The sequence below is a fragment of the Alosa alosa genome, chromosome 22 (genome assembly GCF_017589495.1).
Source record: "Alosa alosa isolate M-15738 ecotype Scorff River chromosome 22, AALO_Geno_1.1, whole genome shotgun sequence".
NCBI lineage: Eukaryota > Metazoa > Chordata > Actinopteri > Clupeiformes > Clupeidae > Alosa > Alosa alosa.
In genome coordinates, this window is record NC_063210.1 from 12,758,238 (window position 1) to 12,777,269 (window position 19,032).

General features: G+C 39.7%; 1 protein-coding gene across 2 annotated transcripts in view; it reads left to right on the forward strand.

Annotated features, from left to right (window-relative positions):
* Positions 1–33: 33 nt before the first annotated feature.
* Positions 34–19,032, forward strand: part of LOC125287128 (cation channel sperm-associated auxiliary subunit epsilon-like) — a 55,205-nt gene continuing 36,206 nt past the window's right edge. For both annotated transcript variants that reach the window (XM_048232663.1, XM_048232662.1), the window contains exons 1-9: positions 34–327; positions 486–534; positions 7,504–7,577; positions 10,404–10,467; positions 10,937–11,022; positions 13,562–13,580; positions 14,580–14,657; positions 14,846–14,949; positions 15,698–16,184. In XM_048232663.1, the coding sequence (XP_048088620.1) occupies positions 218–327; positions 486–534; positions 7,504–7,577; positions 10,404–10,467; positions 10,937–11,022; positions 13,562–13,580; positions 14,580–14,657; positions 14,846–14,949; positions 15,698–16,184 (1,071 nt within the window). In that variant the 5' untranslated portion in view covers positions 34–217. The remainder of the gene's footprint in view (positions 328–485; positions 535–7,503; positions 7,578–10,403; positions 10,468–10,936; positions 11,023–13,561; positions 13,581–14,579; positions 14,658–14,845; positions 14,950–15,697; positions 16,185–19,032) is intronic.

The window sequence follows — 19,032 nt, forward strand, 5'->3', positions numbered from 1 at the left end:
TAGTTCTAAACATTATTTTGCATGCTACTAGAATCTAGTCTAGTAGCCTAGCTCCCCACATCACTTCGCTGTCCTGTTGACGATTAGCTCTTCATTGAACACGACCATAGATATATCTATTGAACACGACTATGTTCCCGTTAATGTTATTATGGCTAATTAGAGTTGTGTGTTAACAATTACACAATTGTACTATATAATTAATTGAAAGCAATGAATGTCTTTTGTGGCTGCTGTAAAAATGTATCGTAACGTTACTTCACTTGCTTTGACGGTAACATTGTTCTTGATCCTCCTGAATGTCAAAACCATCAGCGGGCTGTGGAGGTAAGTTTCCAAGCAGTTGCTAACTTTATCTGAACTTTAGTTACTAGGCTAGCACTATGCTATCTGAAGGTCATTTAAACCATAACGTTAGATATGAGTACTAACGGTATATCTATGATTGAAACCATTGTTGATCATTGTTTTGTTTTCTGCTCTAGATACAGCAATATTTTGGATCACGAGAAATTATTCACAGTTGGAAAACCGGTATGTCTAACGTTAACATTAAATCCAATCCTTAAAAATGTATCTTGAGGTGAACCTCACTCTCACTTGTAATGTTTACTGATGAATTCAAAAGTATAAAGTTAACTTTAGGCCATTAGAGTGAAAGTCAACGTTAACATTATAGATTTGGACCAGACATTTTCAATGCAGTAACGTTAACGGTCGGTTTCCACATGGCCAACACCTAAAAACCGCTAGCAGCTAACCGTTTGTGTCTAGCCAGTGGTGGCAAGCGAGCTAATAAGGCTTTTAGATAACGAAGATATCCAGGGGTCTCTATGCCTCGACTAAGTTGGTGTTGCCTATAAACAACAATTCATGTTCATAGAAACAACAAGGTCACTAAGACATATTATGTCATATTGATACCTCTGTTGCAGCCTTAACAATCTTTGATGTAGCCTAGCTGCCTGGCAAGGGTTACAATGAAATCCAATGTCCGAACATTAGCAGCTGAAAAGTGTTTAAACTAACATATACAGTGGTCTATTTAGTGGTGTATGTGCCCTGACTAAGACCACAATTCGTGTTGATACAAGTACCAATGTTTGTGTAGAAACAATTTAATCACACACATTTTCGTGTTATCAGTGTTGCCAGATGCCAGGAAGGTTTTCCAGCCCAAAACCTCGTCAAAAACCGCGAGAATGCACAAAAAACCGCCCAAATTTGCTTTTGCTTGTTTCTCATTTAAACACATTGAAATCATTAACAAGCTTTAAAATGACCCATTTTTCGACTTAGCCTATCCAATTTCAGAAACAATATTCAATCAAATGAACATAAAAAAAGTATAGGCTACACGGACGTCAGACTATTATTCTATAAGCTTATGTTACGGAAAATAATGCAATAGGCTAAACATAGACTATTAATCTGTCTGTTTAGTGTCAATAGACGCTTGGAACAAAAGCATTCAGTAGGCTAGCCTAACATAAAAACATTGAGTGGATATATGAACATACAAAATAGCCTAATGCACAACATTTCAATTATTTATAATAGCAACATGACACATGCATATTCATGTATAACATTAGATGAAAATCGCATTGATTATAGAACAGGGGTGTCGACTCTTTGCAGAGGCAGTGCGTTCATAACTGGTGGGCCAACTGTAGGCTACACAAAAAATATTTTCATAGGCCTACCCCAAATGTAGGCTAAAGGCTTGAGTTAAACTTGAGTCTGACAGCTGTGATTTAGAACAATTAATTAATAGCCTACCTAGGCGCTATATATTCCCTGAGACAGGCAGTTTTCATGAAAATCGCACTGAATAGGCTATTTAGGACAGTGTCAGTGCGCTATTTGCAGAAGCAGTGCGTCCATGCATGGCAACTACACGCAAAAAATATTTTCATACGCCAGATATAGGCTAAAGGCAAACTTGAGTTTGACACCTGTAATTTATAACAATTAGTAGGCCTACCTGACAGGCAGTTAATCCTAGTTTTCATGAAAGTCGCGTTGAACGAACAGGGGTGTCAGTGCGCTCTTTGCAGAAGCAGAACGTTCATGCATGGGCCATCTCTACACAAAAAACATAGGCCTATGGCCCTAGGCCCTTCGTGAAAATCGCTTTGAGCAATTGTTATTAGGCCTAAAAATAATTAAAAAAGTTATAGTAGGCCTAGGCTTTGTCAAACTTCCTCAACAACTGTCGGGCTGGACCGGGCGTGGGCGTAGTCCTATGTCAAGCCATTCAGCGCAAGACCTGCGCACATCCATCAACCCTGAAAGAAGGGGTAAGTCCATCCTGTCTCGTAGGTAATCTTTCAGCAGTGTGCACACTCATGAAGAGATTGACTGTAATGACAAAATGCTCTTTGCCCACTTTGGCATATTGACATTGTCAGTCAGCTAGCTAAGTTTGAAAACCCCGCGAGCTGTGTGTTTGAATGGCGGTCTGCGCCAGAGTAGGGGAGAACCGGACTGAAACACTTTTTTAATTAAACGTAATTTACAAAGACATCGTAAAACACTGAAAGCTAATATTTTGTCACAAGCAAACTACATCGGTCCTCTGTCAAATACAGTTGCATTTTCAGCTCTGAACAAAACCATTCAGGATTTATTTAAGGAGAAATCGAACATGCGTTTTGTTTCATTCGTCCCTCCAGACCGGGATAAATGAAACGACATGGGGGACGAAAGAAACACACAGCTTAAAATTCCCACAACTTCAATATTTGACAACATCATGAATGGTACTTGAAATATGTGTTAATTTGGATAAATTACTGCTGGGCTTTACTGTCTGCTGTTAATATCTAACAACTAATTGCGGTCATTGTGAAGCGCATATCTCGCGGTTATGGAAATACCATGCACTATTAGAATGCATGTTTCGATACATAAGGTGACGTGAGCTGAGAGTGTCTGTTGTGAGTTTAGGGGGGCACGTCAGCCAGAGGGTGTGTGAGTGAGTGAGTGAGAGACTGCTGCCTGCTGACCAGAGACGGTCGCTGGAAGAAGGGTCTGAAGTGCCTTTGTTTCGGCTACAAAAACCCGCCGAACTGATCCGAAACCAGCCCAATTTTTATACACCCGCCCAAACCCATTTTTGCCCGCAAAATAGATTGCAAAACCGACCAATCTGGCAACCCTGCGTGTTATTCACCCTTTGCATGTGACGTCACGTTTTGTTCGCGCCACAGCAAAATAGCCTAGTCCGTGGATGTCAAAAAGATGAATCAAATCAAAGGGACATCTCGCAAAGCTAGGAGATTACAGTGAGATTTAATCGTAGTAATGCCCTTCCACGACTGTTGGCTTATTGTTTAGAATACATTTTCCCATTTTCTTGCATAGATATATTTTGGTTTGTTTACTTTGTGTTTCAACCAGAGTGCGAATTACCCCACCATAATTGGGGGGTACTGCTCCTTCACTTATTCTAGCTGTTTTCCGGTTGTGAAGGTTTTGGCCCAGAAGTTCGTTCAGCATGATGCGAGCTTCTGGGTACTCATATCAACCAGTTACTGGAGAAAGTTATGTATTACGTAAGGGATAATGTATAGAACACCGGTCAGAGCGGTAGAAAATATGACCGCCGCCCAGTCCAGCACATTTTTTCCACAAAAATAAATCACGCTTAAAGGCCTATATGATTCTAACTGTCTCACTAAATTGCATTATTCACACTCAATTCTCACTGGTATCTGCTAGACAACAAGTACCAAAACATGATTAGTTCATAGATTTCACATGTAAAATTAATTTTATACAACCCCACCCCCATCTTGCCTGTTCATAATTCTGAGAAATTCTTGAATTGTGTGCATGTGTGCGTGCACACGTTTATGTTTATGTGTGTGTGTGTGCTTGTGTGTTTGTCTGCGTATGTGTGTTAGTGCATGTGCATGCATGCGTACATATGTCTACTGTGTGAGTATGTGTCTCACGTATGATTACTGTGAATGTATGTGTGTGCGTGTGTATCTGTTTATACACATGTGTGCACATGGAATGGGTTAACATGACCCCTGGAGGCAAACATACAGAAAAATTGGTCATCCTAGGCCCCTACGGTTCTCAAGATATTCACAGAAAACTGTGTCTGCCCTACCCTCCTTTCGGGGTCCAGTCCAGCAGGGGGCTACAGATCAAAACGAAAAACGATGGTTCCATGCTATCCATGTGGGGTTACATGCCCACCAAGTTTCGTGTACCCCGGTCTTCAGTGTCCCAGGAATCCTTGTTGGTGTAATGGTCACTAAATGTACACATAAATCATTTTATTGTAAGGCCCCCATGAACGAAAGTTCACAAAACTTGGCATGCATTTGGAAGGTGTCATAATGATCCTACACTTTCAATTTCGTGCAGTTTTGACCATGTCAGCCAGAGATATTGTGATGAAAACACCTAATTGTTTGCTTTTTAATGTTTAACTAGGTGACTCTATACATGAAATAAGTGGTAATGGGATGGGTTGACATGCCCCCTTAAGACCAACATACAAAAAAAGGTGGACCTCCTAGGCCCTACGGTTCTCGAGATTTTCACAGAAAACTGTCTCCGGCCACCTACAGGCCAGTTTGTTGTATAGTAACATAAATTAATTTATTGTGTGGCCCCCATGAACGGAATTCCACGAAACTTGGCGTGCATTCAGAGGGTGTCATAATGATCCTACACTTCCAATTTCGTGCAGTTTTGACTATGTTAGGTCACAGATACCTGCGATTACAACACCTCATTTTTACTTTTTTGTGTTTAACTAGGAACATGAAATATACATGAAATGAGTGGTTATGATACCCAGATATGTCCTTGCATGATGCTTGAAATTTCCATCCACCCACAAAGCTGTTTTTATACTGCACGGTTGCATATCTAGTTCCTTACACATTTATTGAAAGTGCCTGGTTTGTGGTTTTGGGGTTTGGGGCTTTTTAGCACTTTATAAAGTGACTAAATTAGAGGCTACTCTTTAGCTGACAATTGACCCGAGTTCCAGTTGTAGCCTAAATTAGCTATAAACCAAAGAAACAGCTTCCTTGCACTTATGTTTTCTGCTTAGATCAAGACAAACATAAAGTTACAGTTTGGGGCGATATGGCCAACGTGTGTGAGACTGATGTCATGTGCATAGCAGATAAAACTTGGTAATGTAAAAATATAGAAACGGAAAACACATTGATGGGGCTGGGCACGTAGCCTAATAAACATAGGACAAATGTTGGCGCAATCAGCACAAACAGTTGGGTAGGCCTTTGGACATTGATGAAGGGGCTGGGTGATGTCTAGTATAAGCTACAACTGCTGGGCCATTTCTACATAGTAGTACACAAACGTTTCTTTAAATGGCACAAATCAGCACGCACCTAGCCCAAACGTTCGCAACTATTTTGAGGAGATTTGGACACTGATGGGGGGGCTGAATGACGTCACACCTGTAACAAAGCGTGATAACTTAAAAAAAAATAGCTGCACAAATGTTATTTTTAACGGCACAAATCAGCACAAACATAGCACAAACGATTGAGACCATTTTGGGGAATTTTTGATGGGGGCCTGGTGACGAGTAATAAATAAACCATAATAACTTAACATAGTAGCACAAATGTTTCTTTTGACGGCACAAATCAGCACAAACCTAGCACAAACGATTGAGACCATTTTGCAGTGTTTTTAATCATTTTTGAATAACATGGGGGGCCAGCTTCACGCAGGTGTTCATTATCCCTTCCTTATTACGGAGTGGCCTAATATGTTACCTTCCAACACTGCTCCTTTGTCTGCCTTTTTAGAATATGTATAATATTCATTGTTCACCAGTACACAATATTTAGGGCCCTATGAAATCAGTTTTATTATTTTCCAAATTCCATTTGATTTTTTCTCAAATTCCGTCTTTTCGGATTTAATTTTTGTTTCGGATTTTTTCCCCCTACTTATCTTCACCTATAAAAACTCAATGACACACAATTCAGCTTTTTAAATATTCAGCAAAGCCAATCACTTTTGCTAAAATCCAATATGGCAGTAAATTCATCATGGTGGAAATTGATGTCATAGGGTGCATTGAATTTGGCTTGGTCCAAGGATTCCAACGATACCTCATTTTTGAAAATCAGGCCAATAGGTCAAAGTTTACGTGTGCGAACGCACGTCTAACTTTAGCCTGTTGGTGGCGTTCAAGGTGCTGACATGAAACTTGGTGAAATTAATCAGTGTGCCAAATTTTTACCAGACGGTTCTTGAATTTCCCCTGGGGATCAATAGTATCTATCTATCTATCTCTATCTATCTATGGGCTGCCATAGACTCCCATGGCGGAAGCGTAGTAATAGGAATACGTAGAAACACAATGGGTGCCTACACAGTTTAGACACACACATACTGTATGCACACACACAAACACGCACACAGGCATGCACACACTCACGCACACACTCACACACACACGCACGCACGCACACAGGAACACACGTACGCACGCACACACTCACAGTTTCAAGAGTGAGGGATGGAGTAGGAGATGGAGACAAAGTGTGATTTATTTTTGCGGAATGGATGTACAGGACTGAGCGGCGGCCATATTTTGTACCGCTATGCGGTGCATCTAGTTATATTATAGTCCATCGGCCCTAAAGTGCGTTGGCCTATGCTAAGAAGCCCTGTATGCCAGATTGCTATTGAGTCAGAACAACGGCATAAAGATTTTGTGCCCGTGAAAAGATATTCACATGTATAATAGAGTTTTGTCTTCGCGGATATGATTTGCACAAGTGTAGAACCGTTTTGTAACTGTGGAATTAATTTATCTGTGTGCAAAAAAAAATGCGTACCTGCAGAAATATTTTGTGCACTTGTGAAAAACATTTGTTCACAGGGATTTAGTTTGAATGTGTGTGGAACAGCTTTATAGCTACAGGCATGGGAGAAGTGCGACATCTATCTTTCGTGTGCAAACTGGATCTTCGAAGCTACAAAACTTTTTTACAGACACGAATTTTGGCAGTGTTTTATCGTCATTTCTGAAGAGCCAATCAGCGAATTTTGGCACGGTCTTGACTCAATCAACACATTGCATCGCCTACTACTACCTAGGTACGCATTTTTTTGCACACAGACAAATTAATTCCACAGTTACAAAACGGTTCTACACTTGTGCAAATCATATTCTCGAAGACAAAACTCATGTGATACATTACACATGTGAATATCTTTTCACGGGCACACAATCTTTATGCCGTTGTTCTGACTCCATAGATTGCCAGTCCATCCCTGTCTGGGGGTATGCAGGCGTTTGATGAACTTTCATTAATGTCACCATGGCTTTACATATGATAATGTTGCCGGTAGCTAAGTTAACTGTTAAGGTTATATATGGTTATATGTCCCTTGTCAGCTCCACATGCTAGGACATAATAATCTTTAGCTAACTTAGGCCTTCTTGTCATAATGTTTTGCTTAAATGAACATTTATGTTTGCAGTTCGAGCTTATTTATGTAGATGGAGCACAATTTCTTGAATGGAGGTCTCCATCTTGTTATATACAGGATAAGAGGTGAGTGAAGAAAGTTTATTGGCTACAATGTTGATGATTAGGGGCTGTATTCACAAAGAACCTTAAGGCTAAAAGTAGTTCCTAACTGGCGAATTTGTAAACTCCTTGTAACTTTAGGACTCCTCAATTTTTTGACTAAGAGTAATTTACGAAGCATTTTAGCCCTAAAAGTAGCACCTAAGTGCTTAGAAGTAGTCAAGAGGACTCCTAATTCACTAAGACCTATTCACAAATAGGGTTGGGTATTATTTGGGTTTTATCCGATACCGGTACTTTGTTAGGGTACTTTGTTAGGGAAGCAATGAAACTACAGATATTGATAATAAATTGAATATATAGTTCAATTTCATATTCAAATTTGTCTTATCAATCAAAAAACAATTCATGCTTTCAACCATTGGTTTTGGGCCGGTGCTAAACCACTTTAAAACGGTGTTGGTGCCAAAACGGTGCCTGAACCGGTACTTTGTTTTTACAATAAAATGGTCTAAAGCCTGAATTGCTTTTTTGATTGATTAGACAAATTTGAACATAAAATTGAACTGTTATATTCAATTTACTATCAATATGCACACACAAGCTTTCAAGTTTATGAAGTGTAGGCGGCTTGCCATAAGGTATGTTAAAACGGCTTGCCATGGAACTGCCAGGTCATGGACAAGGCATTTGCAAGTAACTTAATCTAATGTCGGGACTTTCAAGTTCATTCAGTCTGTTCCCAAATGCTTCAAGAAATTTGATGTCTTCCCCCATAACACACAATAGTTTTAAACATGTTACATATGCCCAGTGTTGTGCCTGAACGCATTCATTGAACGAAAGTTCATGAACTCGTTCATATTTTGGGCGAACGTGAACTGAACGTACTGTATTACTGCCTGATGAACGTTACTGTGAACTCGTTCATTCTGGTGTCTGTGAACTGCCCGCTCTCTCAGTTTAACTTCCTTCAATAGGGTGCCAGATTTCTATGGAGCCTTCCAGGCGAAAACCCGGCTAAAACACACCGTAAACAGGCCTTAATAGGTAGTGGAAAAAACACCCGATCTGGCAAGGCCAGCCACCAATGTTTCGCACCGCCGCATGAGTCATCAAAACATAAGCATCATGAAGGCCAGCATTTCTCTATGGGCCGCAGTCCGCAACGTGGACACTGCTGGTCGGTTCCTCTTTATGTTTGTCCTAATGGCTGTTAGTTGTCTGTGGATTAGTCTATATTTGGCGTTGAAAATGGATATGTTTTTAGAAATGGAAAATCGATTTTACAATTGATTAAAGGATTATGAGATTATGTCTCAAATCGAACAGGATTTTTTCACAAAAGTGACAGCCCTAACACATAAATACACACGCGGCACACTGTACGCTCATGCATGCACATACACAGGTACACACACACTCACGCACGCACGCACGCACGCACACACAGGCACGCACACACAGATAAACACACATGCACTCACGCACATGCACACACACAGGCACGCACACACACGCACGCACACACACGCACACACACACACACGCACACACAGATAAACACACATGCACTCACGCACATGCACACACACACACACGCACACACACACAGGCACGCACGCACACGCACACACACACAGGCACGCACACACAGATAAACACACATGCACTCACACACACACACAGGCACGCACACACAGATAAACACACATGCACTCACGCACATGCACACACACACAGGCACGCACACACAGATAAACACACATGCACTCACGCACATGCACACACACACAGGCACGCACACACAGATAAACACACATGCACTCACGCACATGCACACACACACAGGCACGCACACACAGATAAACACACATGCACTCACGCACGCACGCACACACAGGCACGCACACACAGATAAACACACATGCACTCACGCACATGCACACACACACAGGCACGCACACGCACGCACGCATACACACGCACACACACTTAAAAACATGCAGGCACGTGCGCACACACACACACACACACACCCACACACAGATAAACACACACACACACACCATTACCCCCACCCCCTAAACAAAGTCACAAGCGAACACACATACACACAATACATACAAAAGCACACATATACACAAAAACAAACACACGCCAACATTTTTTAAAGGTTTTATAAAAATGCTACAAATTTTTTGGCTAGTGCTACAAATCTATTCACCTTCGCAGCGCCAGTAGGGTACTTGCTGTGCGGCCCGCACACACACACAGGCATGCCAAACAAGCATACACAAAAGTTTCAAGAGTGGGGGTGGAGTAGAAGATGGATACAAATTGATTAGTGTGATTTATGTTCGCGGAACGGATGTACAGGACTGAGCGGCGGTCATATTTTGTAATGCTATGCGGTACATCTAGTTTTTAGGAGTTTCTCCTAAATTCGCCTGTTAGGAACTACTTTTAGCCTTAAGATTCTTTGTGAATATGGCCCCTGGGCTGTCTCCACAATAGCCAACACCAACACTGTTTGGATTGCTGTTTCATTTAAATTTGTCAGACGCTTTTATGTAGAGCAACTTACATTATGTTAATGATATTACAAGGGCCATTGGCCTTGGTGCAACTCGGGGTTAAGTGCCTTGCTCAAGGGCACAATGGTGGAAGCCAGGAATTGAACCCACAACTTTTCTGGCTACTGCATGCCGTCCTTAACCACAACTTAGTTGGTTGGCAATGGGAAATTGCATTGCAACCAACAAAGTTGCTAACTTAGCAACTATGGTTTTGGGAAACGTGCCCTTGTTGTGTTATTTCAGTAGAGCTCATGGTCTTTCCTTTTGCTAGGGCCCCTAAGACTCTTATGATATGCTACGCAGAAGGCTACCACTCTGTGCTGCCAGTCATCAATGTAAGTAGACATTCTGTTTTTATAGTGTTAATGTATGTATTTTCCTGATGTTATTTGAGAGACTGAAATACATTAGCCTGGATATTCCAGAACCAAATCCGAAAGATTAAGGGTCTGGCCAAAAATAATGTAATGGCCCAACTCGAGGAGCGGCACCAAGCATGCATTTGAAAATTTCACTGCACGCAATTGAATAACACTATACGACCAATGTTTACTGAGTGATTCTGGGACATCGAGGATAACACTACGACTGTCATCCGTTTAGCTCGCCTCTGGCCCGCCTATATCAGATACACCGATGTGATTGGTGCCCCACAATACAAGGGACATAAGTACTCATTGCCAGTGTCTCTCGCTGGCTCGCTGACTCGCTGAAAAAATTCAAATGTGCTCCCGCGAAAACTCCAGGGTACATAAACATACATATAGGCCTAAATCTTTGTTAAAATATATTTGTGCTTCACAGGCATCTTGGAGTGAAGAGGCAAGATATATTTATATTTCGAAATCTCCTATGACTTTTGTTTGGTATGCTGTCATTCCAGATGAGAGGTAAGCAGGCCATGAAGGTCTACATGTAAAAACATACAGATTAATGCTTTATATCGGTGATCAGTGCATGCAGGTCAACTTCCCCATAGTCCACATAGTCAAGCTCACGGCTGCTCTGAACTATGGACTGTACAATAGGATGCAATTAAAAGGACTGAATTAGAGGTTTTTTGTGTGTAATTTTTAATCTACATCAGTTGTCTCAAACTCCCGGCCCATGACCTAATGTCAAAATAATGAGGTAATTCGGCCCTTGAGGGTATTTTTAATTGTGACAAACAACAACACTGATTAAAATAGACGATAGATCCAAGTACGGTGACACATCCCATTTGTACTCTCCTCTACTAGTTGCTAGACATCCAGAGCTTCGATTCAAGCCCAAATTCGTTGCACAAAGTTGTCAGGAAATACTACACGAGAAACACGAAGACGTGCATTTGTTTGTAATGAAGCAGAAGCGATGCATGCCATAATATTGCACAAATTGAAGCAGAAATAGGCCGACACCAAATGTTAAAAAAACGTTCACGTGTGATGAAGTCTTGGGTAGGCCATGTTATTCACATATTCTGATTCTGAAGGAATATCTGCCTTTTATGATCGACTATTGACAGTGATAGTCACAGTGCGTCTGTGAATGGAGGTTCGTCTTTGCGTGTGTACGACGGTGTCCTCTAAGCATGCCATGCTTATTTCGACCATCTGCCCAACATAGCTGGAGGTGGCAGTGGTAATCGTGATGATAGTGTCCGTAATGGACATGATACAGACAGCAGGGGTAGTAAAAATAGGGCTCTGAAGAACTACAAAGTCACCCACGATAGGAACTGATTTGACCAGGCTACTTTATTGTAGGCCTATAATAACGGTTTGTGGTTATAGGCTAGTAATATTTTACTATTGTTGGTTTACATCTTAGGCCTACTGTTTTCCTGTTAATTTGTTATATGGGTAATATGACAAAAAAGAAAGTAAACCTGCTCAAATATGTTCAACATCCAGTATTTACTGAAAGGTGCATAATTTGAGGTGCTTGCCATCCAGTGGCAAATTAGATGGGTAAATTTACCACCTTCATAAACTTTTGTTTATACTCAAAGATTTTTATATTTACAGTAGGACTTTATCTCTGACCACTTTCAAACCTTTTGAAATGTTGATGTCAAAATGCAATGGTGTTGTTTTCTTAACCCTGGCGCCTAAAGTTTGCCAGGTTTAAATAAGTTATGAGAGGAAAATATTTTTATTTGGTGTGAAACACACACATACCTGTTTTATGCTTTTTGTTTGTTTTTATCATTTGTATTAATATTTATTTTATCATTATTTTATTTTTAAGCTAAGTTTGCTAGCACAGGTGTCTAAAAATAGATGAAAAGACTTGCACTTTCTGTTTGCAGTTTTGTGTAGTATTTGGAAAAAAAAACCATTGCATTTTCAGAAATAGCCGTTCTTTTTTTGTATTATTCTTTAACACTGACGTGGCCCTCCAATCAGATGGCGTTGGCAGAAGTGGCCCCAGCTCATTTGAGTTTGAGACCCCTGATCTACATAAAACTATGGACCTAATGATACCAAATGTCTTAACTGTAGATCCACCTTTGACCATTGTTCCAAGGCTAATTAGTTTGAACTATTTAAGCAATATGACACAAGTGGGAGTGGGGTTGGTAAAGGATATCGTCACGGCTGTAATTCGGCAGTAGGTACAAGACCGAGTGACGAAAGCAATTACAGCCGTGGCGATATCCTTTACCAACCCCACTCCCACTCGTGTCATATTGCTTTTATACAACAGTTCCATTCCCAACTAATTTAGTTTAGAGACACCAGAGTATGTTTTAGAGTATGTTTTAGAGTGTCTCCCACAAAAAACAGTTCCAGCTAAAGCTGACAGCGTTTAGTTGCCAGGCAATGAACATTTCACATTGTAGCAGAGTGTGGCTAGGCTACTTGTAGACGTTGATTTGCACATCGATATTTAGATTTCGTTCCCTAAGCCAGGCTTGAAAACAATTAACGGCTCACAAAGTCTGCTTTGTAGTATTCCGTTTGTGCCTGCTTTTCTCGATACTGTCCAGATCATCGGGACTTAAAGAGACACACCTGGAGATAGGCCTAGATGGACTCTCCTGCCTCTTTTCTGTCTCCCTTTCCTCATCATCGGACTCATAAATCAAATCAAATCAAATGTTATGAATGCCGCTGTCTACCATATTGCTTAATTTAATTATCTAGTTCGTTAATTTCTCTCGCTGACTCTTTTTATAAATGAATGAAATGTTGGTGTAGTTTTAACGGTTACAATGTATCATTCGTGGAGTGATTACTAGCAGTAAAAAGTCTTGAGTGGCGTTGTGCTGGGATATCGCCACTCGTGATGACTCATAGAATGCCTCTCGTCAAAAATTAATAAATTGCTCGACCGGACCTAACTGTTGTATAAAAGAAGATATGGCATGTACACAAATGATCTCAGTTGTTGATCTAATGATATGATTGATACCAAATATGCCTAAGCAGTATGCCTTTACAGGAATTCTGAGAAGACAAAGGTGAGTAGATCTTATTATTATTATAATTATTTTATTTTAATATGTCTATACCCTGCTCACTGTATTGATCACTAACTTGCTTGTTGTGGTTTTTCCTGACATACTACCTGTGAGTTTTAACCTTGAGTGGGTATGGACTGGGTTAGCTGCAAATGAATTGCCCTTCTTGGACTGTATGGTGCATCTTATCGGAATCTTAGCTGATGAATTTACTGTACTCTTCTTATTTACTACAGCATGCACATTGTATAGACCCTTTCAAGAGAGTTCCATTATCAGCATCATAGTTGGCCCCACAAGGCTTCCGTTTTAACATTCCATATGTTATCTTAATGCAGAGGAAGTAGATTGGGGCCCAAATAGAACGCTCAAGCATTGTTTTTGTTTTTATTGTTGAAAGGGTCTATAATAGCTGAAAGTGGGTAGTTTCACAATCACATTAAACATTTGACATTTCCAGCATGTCTATGTCTCCAAATACAAGATTGAGTTTGATTATTATGTATTACTAATAAATATAATTAACAGCACCAGGGAAAATGGGGGGAGAAAGTAGAAAACTAACATGTCAGCACAAGATACATTTTCACATCATCATCTTCAATTTGATGTTTAATTTTTACACACACCAAGACATATTTAGAATAAAGTTACTTTCTTTATGTTTGTTTAAAAATCCTATGTTTTAATAATTGTCCCAATATCAACATTTATTGAATGGGGTCCCTCACACAGGGGTCAACCTATCCTGGGGGACCCTTATACGGCACACATTGGGCACGCTTCCGATGGCCTCATGGCAGCCATCCCACTTCTGACACCATATGTATGGAAGGGAGAGACCAGTGACCCGACCCAGTCCACCCAATATTAATAATGTCAATAAGGTTTCTTTTTGAGCCTGAAACAGATTGCTTACTGTGAGAAACTACCCAAGAAGTTTGCTCAGCTCCATTCAGCTCTGTTTTTGCAACCCTGTCTTTTGTGCATGTAAACTAGACAATAAGAATATGGATAATTGATCCTTTTGCGGACGATTATTTAGAAATATACAAGATGGCTGCAATTCCCTCACCGGTGAGTATGGATGTTGTGGAACACCCCCCACCCCAACCACACACACACACACACACACTATAAAGTGCTTTAGGTATCTAGAAAAACACCACATAAATGTAATGTGTTGTTATTGTGAAGTCACACTTACAAGTTAGGACAAGTTTAATAGACGTGTAAAGTAAACAAGTAAACTTCTCTTGGTTTAGCAATCTTACTACCTCAGCAGAAATTTCTACAACCTGGGTCAGTTCCCTAGAGTCACACTGCCATCTTCCACCAAAAAGATTGATGGGCAGTTCACAGAAAATGGGTAGGTTCTATGCTGCACTATCACACTATAACACCCAAAGTCATCTAGAAATTGTTTTGTTTTTGAGTCGGCGACAAAGTGCATCTAATACTTGCAGACCCTCTTATTCTTCAGGACATGTACATAAATGTTATGTTAGATAGTCACTCACAACACTCTGAACAAGCTTGTGTAGCCCAAGCAAATCGGTGCATAGTGAGCATGAGGGCATACGTTTAAGTTAAACAAACTGCTTACACATGACGTTTATTTTTAGTTTCATTATTGATATGATATTGTATTGACATTATTGTTATTATTAGCATGTTTCATTATGCCATTATTGTTATTATTATTATTTTGCTTAATGTTGGCTTACCAACTTTTGTTTGTACTTACTGTTACTGTTTGTACTTACTGTTACTCTTACTGTTTACTGTTAATTGTAACTATTGTAAAGTCCATATTCTGTAAGTTGCTTTAGACAGAAGTGTCTGCTAAATACAATACCCATAACCATAATATACCACAACGCCAAACAATGGTGCCATTGGACGCTGACCTCAAGTCAGCACTTCAGATGCTTTTGTTCCGGTGCCGTCAAGTGTGGCAGCCTACTCAGCAGCTCTGTGTCTTAGTGTTTGTTTCTACATCTTTTTTTTTCTGTTAAAGAATGTGTTTGTGTTGTCTGTATGCTGCTGAGACCTTGAATTTCCCCTGGGGATCAATAAAGTATCTATCTATCTATCTATCTATCTTGTCTTTACAGCTACTGGGAGGTGGTAATGGAGTGGAACCAAACATATCTCACAGTAGAAATAGATGGACAGTCCATCGGTTTCCAGCATCGATTCGTCTTAGATGGTTTCTTCAACTTTTACTGGGAGCCCATCCATAACTTGTACTATGATACAGCAATTCTCATAAAGTTGGAGGACAATATGCTGCCCATGCTGTCCATTAACCCCTGTGCCACTCATCGGTCTATCTTAATGACTCAGTGGGCCATACTACAAACCTCAGATGGTTTCCGCCATCACAGCCAATTATTTGTGTACACTAGCGACCTCATCCCATGGGGTTTTATTTCGATCCGCAATGCCATCCTGCTAGAAGATGGCATCATCTTACACATTTCAGATGGTCTGTATTGGAGGTCACACGAGACAAAGGAATTAGAGAGACACTCAGAACTTTTCCTGCAGGATGTGCAGGGGATTGCACAGAGGACCACATGTTTGGACAACAACCTGCAAGTAAGGGCTTCCTAAGAAGCGGAGGAGGAGAACTCTGTCTTCATCAAGTAAAGGCTTCTGTACATACAGTAGGTGCCGACATGAGTGTGGCACATTCCTCTTTCGATGTCCGATTACATTAGATTCCATTGTTTCAATTGTTTGGAAATGTGCATGGCAGGTGACAGTGCACTCATGTTGGCACCTAAAGACCTCTGGAGTTTGCTTACAAAGAAGTTGCCGTCTTTGTCCATATAAGAACGGGTCCATGTGATTTTCTTTCCTATTAGAATATGGGAATTTTTTAATAATCATGCATGTCAAACTCCTGTTGACAAAGAAGTCTGAAATGCAGATGTTTGCCCTACACACTTTCGTCATCTGACTTGTGCTTTTTGTAAACAGTTTCATATTTAAAATACCCTTGTTCATATTTAAAATACCCTTTCCTTACATGGGCAAAGATAGCAGCTTTTTTGAAGGCGAACTGCAGAGGTCGGTCATTTAAAAGTGCAGGTTGTACCTAGGGGTGGGCGATATACCAAATATATCAATTTATTTGGGCTTTTTATAGTCCATGAGCCACAGGCCCAAAAAGGGGCGTGTCACTACCACTTGGGGGGGGGCAAATTCTCACTATATTTTTCTGAAAGCTACATATCTCTGGAGTATAAAATGGTATGATAGCAAGTTGGATCTTGTAGCTTTGTGGCTGTACAGGCCTTCAAAGTTGACCTGATTTAAAAAAAGGAAATTCCGCCTATTGGCTTTTTTTTGTTAAACCACTCATAAGAGCCCAGAAAATAATCCAAACCTCATTATTACTGATGCATATGTGGTGTTTGATGTTGGCATCCATATTTTGAATCATTATGTGATTTTGCCCTTCATTTTGGTTGATAAAATTCAAGATTTATGTGTAATAATGAGCAAATCTACGTTTTCAGAGACACAACGTGTTGCAGCACTAATTGAAATGCCCACTACCTCATTAATCAATGTATTTATTCCCTCCCTACCTCCCAGCAGAGACTTGAAATACAAATGATTACATAGGTCTGCATTGCTATTTACTATTTGTAAATGTACTATTCGGAAACACCCCAAAATTTAGTAAATTAGTATTTAATAAGAGATATTCCAAGAGATCAAAACATCATGATTACCAATCACATATTACCTTTACATTCAAGGAATACCATATGAAAATTGTTCACATCACCACATGTACCCAGCTTAACATAAATATTATAATTTTATAATGTCCAGGGCACATGAAATACATACAGTAATTTCCTGTGTATTAGCCGTATTGTATATAAGCCACCCGACAGTGTTTTATGCAAGTTAAAAGAAACAAAACCATATACCATATTAACTGCCCCCGTGTATTAACCTCATAGCTGAAGAAATTTAGCAAAATCAAAGTATAAGCTGCAGCGTATAGTTGGGAAATTATGGTAATTGCATCACAGGTGCTAAAATTATCTACATTATGCATTTCAGTTGTACTTTTGACTAGTCAGAATGTGGGAATGAGATGTAGATGAACAGGTTGGTGAAAATATTCATACTTTACATATTGTTATCATTATGTACAATTATTATTATTATTATTATTATTATCATTATCATCATACTTAAAATTGCCTTTCATCTGATGTTAAAATAATTTCCATTGAAAAGAAATAATAACTATTTTCCAAGATCTACAAGTCCATACATTTACAACAGTTTTAAAAATTCTACACAGTTCTGATGAGATGAAACAGAAACTGAAATTGGATCAATCCATTTTCAGAGGAACATGAGTTCATTTGCATATCTACAGCAGGCAAAGCAACACAAGAGGTTAGGGATGATCTGATTCAGGCTCATACTACAGGCAAAGATCATGACATAGAGGCTGGAGTCAGATACACCTAAGCACAAATTCCATGATACATTGACAAAGCAAAAATGAAAGACATTTACGAGCATGAGTCAAAAAAGAAAACACAGGCACATGGCAAGACCATCATGTTAAAGACTGGACATGAGAGAAGTCTTTTGTCACCCTCTTGGACCTTAGCGACACCTGAGGGGACCCCAAGGAAAACCTCTAAAGCAGCACTTGCAAAGCATTTGCAGAAACTTGCATCACTATCAGATAATCTTCCAGATGAATATAATACAGAAACAATCATTGATGGAATGTCTCTGGTCCAGAAGGTCAATAACAATGTCTCAACTTATGCAGACATTGCTGCTGCTATTCATAGATAGCATGATCCGTAAAGAGGCAAAGCAGAGGCAGATATTTTTTTAGATTAAATAAGATTAGATTTAGCTTTATTGTCATTGTGCAGAGAACAAGTACAGAGACAACGAAATGCAGTTTATGCCTAACCAGAAGTGCAAAAAAAGCAGAAAAGTGCAATGTGATATACTGTACACAGTATAGGCAGGTGGTGCATAGACAGGACAAGAAATATAGTGCAGTGTAGACAGTAGTATACAGTTGTTTTGCAGAAGGTGGTTTAGAGTAGCATAAATTAAATATAAATTTGTGCAGTGTATTAGCAGTTATAAGAGCAGAATAAATATGGCTATGTACTGTAATATGAACAATGTATGAACAACATGTACAGGTATGTGCAATGTAGTGGCGGTACCATTATAGTAGTAGTAAGAACAATATAGATATATGCAGTGTATTAACAGAATATATTATAGAAACACTGAATAAATATGGATATTTAGTATGAACCATATAGACAGATATGTACAGAATGTACAACTATGTGCAGTGTGGTAACAGTAACATTGTAGTGCAGAAACAGTAACATTACAATAGTATTAATAATAAGTGTATATGCAGGATGAAAAG